The 13,695-nt window shown below is 47.3% G+C and overlaps 1 protein-coding gene across 1 annotated transcript in view; it reads left to right on the forward strand.

The window, feature by feature from the left end:
- Positions 1-13,695, forward strand: part of LOC129357049 (plexin A3-like) — a 53,989-nt gene that overhangs the window by 21,058 nt on the left and 19,236 nt on the right. The window contains 19 exon segments of the mRNA XM_055026573.1: positions 1,069-1,192; positions 1,273-1,429; positions 4,365-4,464; positions 5,504-5,618; positions 5,817-6,017; positions 6,971-7,067; positions 7,194-7,384; positions 7,449-7,597; positions 7,753-7,873; positions 8,046-8,182; positions 8,283-8,453; positions 8,760-8,853; positions 8,932-9,051; positions 9,166-9,285; positions 9,359-9,468; positions 9,470-9,500; positions 12,100-12,334; positions 12,402-12,544; positions 12,686-12,841. Of these exon segments, the coding sequence (XP_054882548.1) occupies positions 1,069-1,192; positions 1,273-1,429; positions 4,365-4,464; positions 5,504-5,618; positions 5,817-6,017; positions 6,971-7,067; positions 7,194-7,384; positions 7,449-7,597; positions 7,753-7,873; positions 8,046-8,182; positions 8,283-8,453; positions 8,760-8,853; positions 8,932-9,051; positions 9,166-9,285; positions 9,359-9,468; positions 9,470-9,500; positions 12,100-12,334; positions 12,402-12,544; positions 12,686-12,841 (2,572 nt within the window).

The following is a 13,695-nucleotide window of genomic DNA, read 5'->3' on the forward strand; positions in this document are numbered from 1 at the left end:
TGATGGATGATGGATGATGGATGGGATGGATGGATGGATGGATGGATGGATGGACGGATGATGGATGGATGGATGGATGGATGGATGGATGATGGATGGATGGATGAATGATGGATGGATGGATGATGGATGGATGGATGATGGATGGATGGATGGGGATGATGGATGGATGATGATGGATGGATGGATGATGGATGGATGGATGATGGATGGATGGATGATGGATGGATGGATGATGGATGGATGGATGGACGGATGATGGATGGATGAATGATGATGGATGGATGGATGGATGATGATGGATGATGGATGGATGATGGATGGATGGATGATGGATGGATGGATGGATGGATGATGGATGGATGATGGATGGATGGATGATGGATAGATGGATGGATGGATGGATGAATGGATGGATGATGGATGGATGATGGATGGATGGATGATGGATAGATGGATGGATGGATGGACGGATGATGGATGGATGGATGGATGGATGATGGATGGATGGAAGGATGATGGATGGATGATGGATGATGGATGGATGGATGGATGGATGGAAGGATGGATGGATGATGGATGGTGGATGGATGGATGGATGATGGATGATGGATGGATGGATGGATGGATGGAGGATGATGGATGGATGATGGATGGATGGATGGATGATGGATGATGGATGATGGATGGATGGATGATGGATGATGGATGGATGGATGGATGGATGATGGATGATGGATGATGGATGGATGATGGATGGATGGATGATGGATAGATGGATGGATGATGGACGGATGATGGATGATGGATGGATGGATGATGGATGGATGATGGATGGATGGATGGATGGATGATGGATGGATGATGGATGATGATGGATGGATGGATGGATGGATGATGGATGGATGGATGGATGGATGATGGATGGATGGATGGATGATGATGGATGGATGGATGGATGGATGGATGATGGATGATGGATGGATGGATGGATGATGATGGATGATGGATGGATGATGGATGGATGGACGGACGGTTTAAATGTCTGGTGACCTTTAACCTCTGCAGGTGTTCCAGGAAGGAGTCATGTGACCGGTGGGAGGAGCCTCAGCACTTCAACACCCGTCTGGACCAATGCGTGTTCATCTTGGTTTCCCCTAGCAACATGTCCGTCACCTCTCCTCCCACTCAGGTGAGTGGCCACACCCCCCGACCCACCTGCGGCTTGGGCTGTGTCGGCTCTAAGCTCAGCCTCCTCCCCCTTTCATCCAGCTGACCATCAGGGTGCAGAATGTCCCGGAGCTTTCGGGCGGGGTCACCTGTGTGTTCGAAGACCTGACGGAAACACCTGGACAGGTGCAAGCAGAAGGTCAGGTGGTGTGCATGTCACCGTCGCTTGAGGAGCTGCCAGCACAAGCTCCTCCTTATGGTGAGACACACACAGTGTGGGTGTGTGAAGGTCGTGTGAAGGTTGTGTGAATAATAATAATAATAATAAATTTTATTTGTAACGCACCTTATATTTCAAAGAAATCTCAAAGTGCTACAGAGATTAAAAAGTTAAATTGTAAAGCTTACAGTAAAACATAAATAATACATACCACACCAAGTGGTACCAAAATAACAGGTTTTGTGAAGGTTGTGTGAAGGTTGTGTGAAGGTTGTGTGAAGGTTTTGTGAAGGTCTGTGAAGGTTGTGAAGGTTTGTGAAGTTTTGTGTGAAGGGTCTGTTTAGGTTGTGTGAAGGTTTTGTGAAGGGTCTGTGAAGGTTTTGTGAAGGTTTGTGAAGGTTTTGTGAAGGGTCTGTGAAGGTTGTGTGAAGGTTTGTGAAGGTTTTGTGAAGGGTCTGTTTAGGTTGTGTGAAGGTTGTGTGAAGGTTTTGTGAAGGGTCTGTGAAGGTTGTGTGAAGGTTTGTGAAGGTTTTGTGAAGGGTCTGTTTAGGTTGTGTGAAGGTTTTGTGAAGGGTCTGAAGGTTTTGTGAAGGTTTGTGAAGGTTTTGTGAAGGGTCTGTGAAGGTTTGTGAAGGTTGTGTGAAGGTTTGTGAAGGTTTTGTGAAGGGTCTGTTTAGGTTGTGTGAAGGTTTGTGAAGGGTCTGTGAAGGTTTTGTGAAGGTTTGTGAAGGTTTTGTGAAGGGTCTGTGAAGGTTGTGTGAAGGTTGTGTGAAGGTTGTGTGAAGGTTTTGTGAAGGGCCTGTGAAGGTTTTGTGAAGGGTCTGTGAAGGTTTTGTGAAGGGTCTGTGAAGGTTGTGTGAAGGTTCTGTGAAGGTTTTGTGAAGGGTCTGTGAAGGTCGTGTGAAGGTTGTGTGAAGGTTTTGTGAAGGATCTGTGAAGGATGTGTGAAGGTTTGTGAAGGTTTTGTGAAGGTTTTGTGAAGGTTGTGTGAAGGTTGTGTGAAGGGTCTGTGAAGGTTTTGTGAAGGGTCTGTGAAGGTTTGTGAAGGTTTGTGAAGGTTTTGTGAAGGGTCTGTTTAGGTTGTGTGAAGGTTTTGTGAAGGGTCTGTGAAGGTTGTGTGAAGGTTTTGTGAAGGGTCTGTGAAGGTTGTGTGAAGGTTTGTGAAGGTTTTGTGAAGGGCCTGTTTAGGTTGTGAAGGTTTTGTGAAGGGCCTGTGAAGGTTTTGTGAAGGGTCTGTGAAGGTTGTGTGAAGGTTGTGTGAAGGTTTTGTGAAGGGTCTGTGAAGGTCGTGTGAAGGTCGTGTGAAGGTTGTGTGAATAATAATAATAATAATAAATTTTATTTGTAACGCACCTTATATTTCAAAGAAATCTCAAAGTGCTACAGAGATTAAAAAAGTTAAATTGTAAAGCTTACAGTAAAACATAAAATAATACATACCACACCAAGTGGTACCAAAATAAACAGGTTTTGTGAAGGTTGTGTGAAGGTTTTGTGAAGGTTGTGTGAAGGTTGTGTGAAGGTTGTGTGAAGGTTTTGTGAAGGGTCTGTGAAGGTTTTGTGAAGGGTCTGTTTAGGTTGTGTGAAGGTTTTGTGAAGGGTCTGTGAAGGTTTTGTGAAGGTTTGTGAAGGTTTTGTGAAGGGTCTGTGAAGGTTGTGTGAAGGTTTGTGAAGGTTTTGTGAAGGGTCTGTTTAGGTTGTGTGAAGGTTGTGTGAAGGTTTTGTGAAGGGTCTGTGAAGGTTGTGTGAAGGTTTGTGAAGGTTTTGTGAAGGGTCTGTTTAGGTTGTGTGAAGGTTTTGTGAAGGGTCTGTGAAGGTTTTGTGAAGGTTTGTGAAGGTTTTGTGAAGGGTCTGTGAAGGTTGTGTGAAGGTTGTGTGAAGGTTGTGTGAAGGTTTTGTGAAGGGTCTGTGAAGGTTTTGTGAAGGGTCTGTGAAGGTTTTGTGAAGGGTCTGTGAAGGTTGTGTGAAGGTTGTGTGAAGGTTTTGTGAAGGGTCTGTGAAGGTCGTGTGAAGGTCGTGTGAAGGTTGTGTGAAGGTTTTTGTGAAGGATCTGTGAAGGATGTGTGAAGGTTTGTGAAGGTTTTGTGAAGGTTTTGTGAAGGTTGTGTGAAGGTTGTGTGAAGGGTCTGTGAAGGTTTTGTGAAGGGTCTGTGAAGGTTGTGTGAAGGTTTGTGAAGGTTTTGTGAAGGGTCTGTTTAGGTTGTGTGAAGGTTTTGTGAAGGGTCTGTGAAGGTTGTGTGAAGGTTTTGTGAAGGGTCTGTGAAGGTTGTGTGAAGGTTTGTGAAGGTTTTGTGAAGGGCCTGTTTAGGTTGTGTGAAGGTTTTGTGAAGGGCCTGTGAAGGTTTTGTGAAGGGTCTGTGAAGGTTGTGAAGGTTGTGTGAAGGTTTTGTGAAGGGTCTGTGAAGGTTTTGTGAAGGTTGTGTGAAGGTTGTGTGAAGGTTTTGTGAAGGATCTGTGAAGGATGTGTGAAGGTTTGTGAAGGTTGTGTGAAGGTTTTGTGAAGGTTGTGTGAAGGTTGTGTGAAGGGTCTGTGAAGGTTTTGTGAAGGGTCTGTGAAGGTTGTGTGAAGGTTTGTGAAGGTTTTGTGAAGGGTCTGTTTAGGTTGTGTGAAGGTTTTGTGAAGGGTCTGTGAAGGTTGTGTGAAGGTTTTGTGAAGGGTCTGTGAAGGTTGTGTGAAGGTTTTGTGAAGGATCTGTGAAGGTCGTGTGAAGGTTGTGTGAAGGTTTTGTGAAGGGTCTGTGAAGGTCGTGTGAAGGTTGTATGAAGGTCGTGTGAAGGATGTGTGAAGGTTTGTGAAGGTTTTGTGAAGGTTTTGTGAAGGGTCTGTGAAGGTTGTGTGAAGGTTTTGTGAAGGGTCTGTGAAGGTTGTGTGAAGGTTTTGTGAAGGTTTTGTGAAGGGTCTGTGAAGGTCGTGTGAAGGTTGTATGAAGGTCGTGTGAAGGTTTTGTGATGATCTCAGCCATGTTTCCTCCAGGGGAGAAGCGTGCGGTCCAGCTCAGCCTGCGCTCCACAGAGACGGGTCTCCGGTTCATCTCCACCAGCGTAGTTTACTACAACTGCTCTGTGCTCGGATCGTGAGTCTCCTCTTCCTCTTCTTCATGTCAGCTGATGTGACCTTTGACACTCGGTACCAATAACCGGTACCTGGGAATCACTACCAGTTTTCGATACTTTTTCATGTTTTGTTTCTTTCTTTTTTTTTACATATTCATTTTTTAATATATCAAAAATATTTTTTACAATTATATCTTTATTGTTTCCCAAGAAAGCATCCTGTACATCACAGTGGGCATTTACATCTCCAAATTAACTACGACATTTGAAATAAGATGTACAAGTAAACCATTGACTCACAACAGTAACATCAAAGTGTAACTGCACTTCCCTGAGAGGGATTTTAAAGTGATTACAAAGAGAGAAAGAGTTAAAAAAAAGAAAGAGAGGAAAACAAAGCAAAACAAAAAAAAAAACAAAAAAAAACAAACACAAAAAGCATACAAAAATATAAATTACCTGCGAAGTATAGCTATCGTTGGAGAGTGGATTGGTAAGAACGTCCATCAGGTCTCTTAATGCTGTACATAGTTCACCCAGATCTGCCACCAGTGATCGAATTGTTCAGTCCTGTGACTGAGAGAGGCTGTTATTTTTTCCATTTTATATATATTAAATGTTATATCCATCCAGTCATTTAAAGTAGGTTTATTGTGTGATATGCATTTTTTTGTAATATTTTTTTTACTTGTTGTTAATAATATAGCCATCAAATATTTGTTTCTTTTTAACAAATATATCAAGACAACATCCAGCTATATATTGTATCATCATAGCTGTGGCACAAATTTCTTTAAAGATAAAATTGTTCAGAGCAACTAATGGAGTATTTTGTCTTTTTGCACAAATTAAAGTCCAGCTGCATGTTTTCCTGTCTGTCACTTTCTGTCACTTGCGTCGTAAATCAACACGTCCTGAACACAGATGCAGGCGAGCTAACGGAGGCTAATGCAGCGGAGGAATCACGCTCTCTTCAGCCTTAATGAAAATCTTGTGCTTTCTCAAAGCAGACGTGTTTCCACCGCTGATCCACCAATCAGAGTCTCCCTCTCTCCTCAGGTGCACTTCCTGTGTCAGCAGCAGCTTTCCCTGCCTCTGGTGTAAATTTCGCCACATCTGCACCAACAACCTGAAGGACTGCTCCTTCCAGGAGGGCCGGGTCAGCAGCATGGAGGTGAGGGTCTTCTGCAAACATGGTGGGAACAAACAGGTTGGATGTGATGTTACTGTGCAAACAGTATCGTGAGAAAAGTTTTGCGATTTGTGGAAACCGGGTCAGTCAGGAAGTTTCAGGATGGACATCTTCTAAACTGGGTCAGAACTGAGACAGAACTGAGACAGAACCCCTTAATCTTTGAATGCGTCTCTGCAGGGCTGTCCCCAGATCCTCCCCACCGCCGACATCCTGGTTCCGGCTGGGATGGTGCGTCCGATCACGCTGCGGGCCCGGAACCTGCCGCAGCCGCAGTCGGGTCAGAAGAACTACGAGTGCGTGTTCAGCATCCAGGGCAAGGTGCAGCGCATCCCCGCCGTGCGTTTCAACTCTTCCTGCATCCAGTGCCAGAACACCTCGGTAAGCGGGCCCGACCCGGGAAGAACCGGTCCGGGCCTGACCCACTGTCCAGGTTCTGCCCATTGGTACTGAAGAGGCAGGCAGAGTTCTGTTTCCTGGTCCTGGATCTTCAGAAACTGAAAATGTCTCCAGGTCCTTGTTGGGCCCGTCCTGGTCCACCGTCTGGACCTCAGTCTTCACCAAGACGGGTCTTCTGAGCGACGACGACACAGACCGTCTATTTCTGAAGATGCACAACAAATGTCGTCCGTCTGCTCATTTGCTCACACACACACACACACACACACTCACAGAGACACACACAGAGACACACACACACACAGAGACACACACACACACACACACAGCATGGTGTGTCTCTCTGTGAGTGTCTCTGTGAGTGTCTCTGTGTGTGAGTGTCTCTGTGAGTGTCTCTGTGTGTGTCTCTGTGTGTGTGTGTCTCTGTGAGTGTCTCTGTGAGTGTCTCTGTGTGTGTGTGTCTCTGTGAGTGTCTCTGTGAGTGTCTCTGTGTGTGTGTGTCTCTGTGAGTGTCTCTGTGAGTGTCTCTGTGTGTGAGTGTCTCTGTGAGTGTCTCTGTGAGTGTCTCTGGGTGTGTGTGTCTCTGTGAGTGTCTCTGTGAGTGTCTCTGGGTGTGAGTGTCTCTGTGAGTGTCTCTGTGAGTGTCTCTGTGTGTGTCTCTGTGTGTGAGTGTGCGCCTGCACACAGACCCTCTGTGTGTCTTTAATTAAATCTCGGCTCCTGGTGGAAATTGTCCATTTAGCCGTAAACTCCCAGAATTCCTGCTGGTTCCGACTCCACAACTAAGACCCGTCTCTCAGCTGGAGTGGAACCAGAACCAACTAAATGCTGCTGGTTCTGCTCAGCCATGGTTCCGACTGTAAATGATCATGTGTAATTTCTGATGTGAAGTCTCGATGTTGAAGGAGGTTCTGGTTCTGGTTCTGGTTCTGCAGTACTGGTACGAAGGAGACGAGGCTGGAGACCTCCAGGTGGACTTCTCCATCGTCTGGGACGAAAACTTCCTGATTGACAAGCCCACCTTCATGAAAGGTATTCCTCCTTCGTCACCATTCAGCCGATTATTGGTGATTATTAATCTGGGGGACAATTAATTTCCAGAACCGCAACAGTGGTCCAGAAGTCGGTTCTGATTCTGCCTGTTGGACTTGTCCGCAGCTTTGCTGTACAAGTGTGAAGCGCAGCGCTCCAGCTGTGGCCAGTGCCTCAAAGCGCCCCCTGTGTTCGAGTGCGGGTGGTGCGTGGAGAGCAGGAAGTGCCTCCTGCGGCAGCACTGCCCCTCGCCGGAGCAGAACTGGATGCACCACGGCCGCCACAACCTGCGCTGCAGCCACCCGCGCATCACCAAGGTGGGTCTGCCACAGCGCCACCTCAAGGTTCCGCTGGGCGCTTCTGACCCGCCGTCTCCTGCAGATCGACCCGCTGACCGGACCCCGCGAGGGCGGCACCCGCGTCGCCATTGAGGGCGAGAATCTGGGTCTGCAGGTCAAGGAGATCACGCACATCCAGGTGGCCGGCGTCCGCTGCAACCCGGTGCCGTCGCTGTACGTCAGCGCCGAGAGGTCAGTGGCGAGTCCAGGTCAACGCGCTAGGAAACAGGCTAGCACACATGTTAACCTGTTAGCTAGCCTGCATTAGCAAACATGCTAAGGAACATGGTAGAAAACATGCTAACACATGCTAAGCAGGCGTACCGCTGACTCTGCCGGGTCTGCAGGATCGTGTGCGACATGGCCGAAGCCCTGCTGCCTCACTCGCCCGGCGGGCCGGTGGAGCTCTGCATCGGCGTGTGCAGCGCCGAGTACCGGACCTTGTCCACCCAGACCTACTCCTTTGTGGTGAGTCTCTGCTGGGCCCACTTAGCTTCTCTGATCCTGGTTCCAGTTAGCTTCCCTTGTAGCAAGCTCAGTTAGCTTCTTAGGTTTAGAAGACAAAAAACTTGGACAGAATTCTGGTCAGAACCGCCTATCCAATCCGTTTCTTGGTTAAACTGATTCCCCGTTTCCTCAGAGCCCAAGCTTTACCCGGATCCGCCCGCTGATGGGGCCCGTCTCTGGAGGAACCCGGCTGACGGTGGTCGGGCGACACCTGGACTCCGGCAGCAGCGTCTCCGTGTTTGTCCACAGGGAGGAGTGTCTGTTTGTGAAGTGAGTGCATCTGGGAAGCTCCAGGTTCTTGAGCAGACGGGAAGCCGGCCCAGAAAAGCTCCAGACCGCCGGCGGGTTAACGGCGTCTCTCCTCCTGCAGGCGCACCAATCGGGAGATAGTCTGCATAACGCCCGCCTCGCCGTCCGGCGCCGGCCCTGCTCCCGTGCGTCTGATGATCGACCGGGCCGAGGTGACCAACGCCGAGGTCAGCTACAGCTACAGCGAGGACCCGACCGTCTCCGGCATCGAGCCCAACTGGACCATCCTCAAGTGAGATCGGTTTCACTGCTGCGCCGCAAACACAGCAGAAACACGGCAGCCAGACGTCAGTAGAGTTTACTGTGAAAAACCAACATGATGGTTTGAATCTGGGAAGGAAAAGATTCACAATTTAAGCAGATAAAAATCTGAAAAGTGCGGTGTGCAAAACGTAGATGTTAGGAACATCTGGACCAATCAGGGCTCTGTTGGAGCTGATCATTAATCAATGTCCAGTTGTAGATGGAAAGCCAGCAACTGAGCCCTCAGAACCAGAACCGACCCAGAACCCTGACCCGTCCCTGTGTGTTTGTCCAGCGGCAGCACGCTGATCACGGTGACCGGGACCAACCTGCAGACCATCCAGGAGCCAAAGGTCAGGGCCAAGTACGGCGGCGTGGAGACCAGCAACGTAAGACGCCGGCTGGAGCTGTGCCTCCTCTTCATCGTTCTTCCTCTTCGTCCTCTTCATCCTCCTCTTCCTCTGCAGTACTGCACCGTGGTGAACGACAGCACCATGACCTGCCTGGCTCCCGGCCTCATCTACAACAAGCCCGACCCGCCAGAGGGGGCGCTGCGGCCCGATGAGTTCGGCTTCATTTTGGACCAGGTACCGGCTGGGTTCTGATGTGCTTCCGACCGGGTTCTCACCGGGTCGTGACCCATTTCCGATCTGGTTCTGTGTGGACTTCATGCCAGCTGTCTCTGTCCTCCACCTGTCCAGGTGTCGTCGCTGCTGGTCCTGAACTCCACCGCTTTCACCCACTACCCCAACCCGACCTTCGACCCACTCGGCCCCGCCGGGATCCTGGAGGTCAAGCCGGGCTCTCCCATCATTCTGAAGGTCAGAGGTCACGGGGGCGATGCGAGGCGTGGCCGGGCTTACCTGCGGCTCACCAGGTGTGTTCTGGTTCTAGGGGAAGAACCTGATCCCGGCGGCGCCCGGCAACGCCCGGCTGAACTACACCGTTCTCATCGGGGAATCGCCCTGCCTGCTCACCGTCTCCGAGAACCAGCTGCTCTGCGACTCCGGACCTGACCGGGGAGCAGCGGGTCGCGGTGAGTCCTGACCGGTTCTGATCGGACCGCCCAGGACGAGGACCCACTGTCCCCCGTCCGGACAGTGGGTTCCGTCCGGACGGGCCCGTCTGGAGCTTTTAGGAACGTTCCCGACGCGTCGCAGGTCCAGTTGGGACCGGTTCTCTTTGAACTGGGACCGGTTCCTCACACCTCCTGCTGGTTTCCCTCTGTGACGCTGGGACCAGTTTGGAGCTCCATGATGAAGACATGCAGATGCTAATCAACCATCATCATCATCATCAAGGGGTCCCATATTTACACAAACGCTCCACGTCGAGTTTAGCCTGAAACGTCGCGCCACATCAGATTCTCTACCACGCAAAATCTCTGAGAGAATATTTCACACAGTCAGGACCCGACCCGCAGCATGAAGCAGGTCGGTCCTTCATCGGAGGAAGAGGAGGGAGCTGTAAAGGTGAAAGTTGTTAGCTGTAGCCACAAGTGAGGCTATTTGGAGCTAATAAAGTTAATTGGAGCAATTTGAGTTAATGAAGCTAATTGGAGCTAATGGTGCTAATTAGAGTTAATGAAGATAATTGGAGCTAATGGTGCTAATTGGAGCTAATGGTGCTAATTAGAGTTAATGAAGCTAATTGGAGCTAATGGTGCTAATTGGAGTTAATGAAGCTAAGTGGAGCTAATGGTGCTAATTGGAGTTAATGAAGCTAATTGGAGCTAATGGTGCTAATTGGAGTTAATGAAACTAATTGGAGCTAATGGTAATTGGAGTTAATGAAGCTAATTGGAGCTAATGGTGCTAATTGGAGTTAATGAAACTAATTGGAGCTAATGGTGCTAATTGGAGTTAATTAAACTAATTGGAGCTAATGGTGCTAATTGGAGTTAATGAAGCTAATTGGAGCTAATGGTGCTAATTGGAGTTAATGAAACTAATTGGAGCTAATGGTGCTAATTGGAGTTAATGAAACTAATTGGAGCTAATGGTGCTAATTGGAGTTAATGAAGCTAATTGGAGCTAATGGTGCTAATTGGAGTTAATGAAACCAGTTGGAGCTAATGGTGCTAATTGGAGTTAATGAAACTAATTGGAACTAATGGTGCTAATTGGAGTTAATGAAGCTAAGTGGAGATAATGGTGCTAATTGGAGTTAATGAAGCTAATTGGAGCTAATGGTGCTAATTGGAGTTAATGAAACTAATTGGAGCTAATGGTGCTAATTGGAGTTAATGAAACTAATTGGAGCTAATGGTGCTAATTGGAGTTAATGAAACTAATTGGAGCTAATGGTGCTAATTGGAGTTAATGAAACTAATTGGAGCTAATGGTGCTAATTGGAGTTAATGAAACCAGTTGGAGCTAATGGTGCTAATTGGAGTTAATGAAACTAATTGGAACTAATGGTGCTAATTGGAGTTAATGAAGCTAAGTGGAGCTAATGGTGCTAATTGGAGTTAATGAAGCTAATTGGAGCTAATGGTGCTAATTGGAGTTAATGAAACTAATTGGAGCTAATGCTGCTAATTGGAGTTAATGAAGCTAAGTGGAGCTAATGGTGCTAATTGGAGTTAATGAAGCTAATTGGAGCTAATGCTGCTAATTGGAGTTAATGAAACTAATTGGAGCTAATGCTGCTAATTGGAGTTAATGAAACTAATTGGAGCTAATGGTGCTATTTGGAGTTAATGAAACTAGTTAGAGTTAAGAAAGCTAATTGGGGTTTTTTGGAGTTAAGGAAGCTAATTGGAGCAATTAATTGCAGCTAATTGCTGTGATGTCAGAACCTCGCCAGATAAATTCTCCATCAGATGACAGAACGTAGTTTCAACATCTCAATAAGATCCAGAAAACCACTGTAGTTATTATAGAGCTGCAGATTCCAGATTGTGAACCTGAATTCAGGCTTCGCTGGCAGCTTTTGATGCATTATGAACATCATCAATTATTAGACATCATAGTGCCGTTATTAATTCATCGGTTTGTTCAAACTGGATCAATATTTACTCTGCAAACAGGAAACACTTTAATCAGCTGAGATAAAGACTCACCTGAACGCCAGCAGGAGCGCAGAGTTTTATCAACTGGAAAACTCCGTCAATCTTTCATGAGTCGTTAATTATTTGAATGCTTATGTAAAATTTTTTATCCAAACAGATTTTAATAAAGTTAAAGCAAACAGCATGTTTATATTTTGTTCTGCACAAGTGATTTTTTTTTCAGTTATTAGCCGAAAATATCCGTAACATAACTAAGAAATTTACTTCTGGATATAATAATAATGCCTTATATGTACATCTATGTATATACATATAAGGACATATTAGTCAGTGTATATTCTTAATATTTTGCACAAAATGCTGTGGTGGCACAAGGGTTAAGCCCAGTGGACATATGGAGGCCTCAGTCATCAACTCGACCGTCGCAGGTTCGATTCCCGGCCTGGTGACCTTTGCATTGCCCTCTTGCTGGTCAATTCACTATCAAATAAAGGCCATTAGAGCCAATAAAAAGAGAAGACATTCATTTAAAATATTCCCATGAAATGAATTTAAGGCCTGTTTTTACAGACAAACCTGAGGTCACATGACCCTTGACCCTAACCTGCCTGTTCTCTTGTAGATCCAGGTGGGCGGTCTGGAGTACTTCCCGGGGATTCTCCACATTTACTCCGACAACACGCTGACGCTGCCCGCCATCATCGGCATCGGCGCGGGCGGCGGCGTTCTCCTCATCGCCATCATCGCCGTGCTCATCGCCTACAAGAGGAAGACCCGAGACGCCGACCGGACGCTGAAGCGCCTGCAGCTGCAGATGGACAACTTGGAGAGCCGGGTGGCGCTAGAGTGCAAAGAGGGTGGGTGGTCGCTTGTCTCCATCGCCCTCGGTTCACTGGTGAATATAACTTCCTGTCCGTCCCGCAGCCTTCGCCGAGCTGCAAACCGACATCCAGGAGCTGACCAACGACATGGATGGAGTCAAGATCCCCTTCCTGGAGTATCGGACCTACACAATGAGGGTCATGTTCCCCGGCATAGAGGAGCATCCGGTGCTCAAGGAGCTCGACGTACGTACGACCGCCAGTTCGGCCCAAACCCTCGCTCCGGCCGAGCCTCGGACTCCGGCCGAGCCTCGGACTCCGGCCGAGCCTCGGACTCCGGACGGTCCCGACACGAACCCGGCCGGTAACGCTCCTCTCCCCCTGCAGTCTCCAGCCAACGTGGAGAAAGCTCTGCGCCTCTTCAGCCAGCTGCTCAACAACAAGATGTTCCTGCTCAGCTTCATCCACACGCTGGAGGCCCAGAGGTCCTTCTCCATGCGGGACCGAGGGAACGTCGCCTCCCTGCTGATGGCTGCTCTGCAGGTACCAACCCAAAGTCTGGGACCGACCCAAAGTTCTGGGTCTGGCTCTGCTTAGAGCTGAAATACATTAGAATCATCGATTCAAATTCTTCTTTCTTCTGCTTTGCTTCCGTCTCTGTGCCACAATCTGCAGAGGTCTCATGTCGCCCCTAACAAGATAACGCCCTGGGTGGTTGCTCATATGGCCCATGTCAGAAACCACCACTGTCTGAACCGTTAAACACAGCAACCATGACAACGCAATAACGTTAAATAGCCAACTATGAACTCCGTCCAAGAAGTAACCAGTAAAAGTAACCCTTGTACTTTTCTGCAAATATCCATACTTATCAGGCCAAACCATATAGTGCAATATCATATCACTGGTCAATCTATCCGCCAAATTCCTATATTTCTCTTGTGTTGCATTTATATTTTTTATTTATATTTTACTTATATTCTTATTTCTTGCTTATTTTTGCTTAATTTAGGGTTTTGGCTACTCACATTTAGTGTGTACCTCTGTATTTAATTTGTATTTGTTGTATTCTTTTGTATTTTGTGCACTATGTGCACAAAATACAAAAGATTTTGTGCACAGTGTATTTTGTGCAGCTTCAATTAAGCAGCTTAATTGAAGTTAAACTGCTGGTAACTTCAAGTTCCTGAGGGAGTCTTCCCAAGGGATCAATAAAGTACGAGTCTAGTCTAAGTCTAGTCTAAGTCTAGTCTAAGTCTAGTCTAGTCTAGTCTAAGTCTAGTCTAAGTCTAGTCTAAGTCTAGTCTAAGTCTAGTCTAGTCTAGTCTAAGTCTAGTCTAGTCTAAGTCTAGTCTAGTCTAAGTCTAGTCTAAGTCTAGTCTAAGTCTAGTCTAAGT

This window comes from Poeciliopsis prolifica, unplaced genomic scaffold (genome assembly GCF_027474105.1).
Source record: "Poeciliopsis prolifica strain line A6 unplaced genomic scaffold, Auburn_PproV2 SCAFFOLD223, whole genome shotgun sequence".
Lineage (NCBI taxonomy): Eukaryota > Metazoa > Chordata > Actinopteri > Cyprinodontiformes > Poeciliidae > Poeciliopsis > Poeciliopsis prolifica.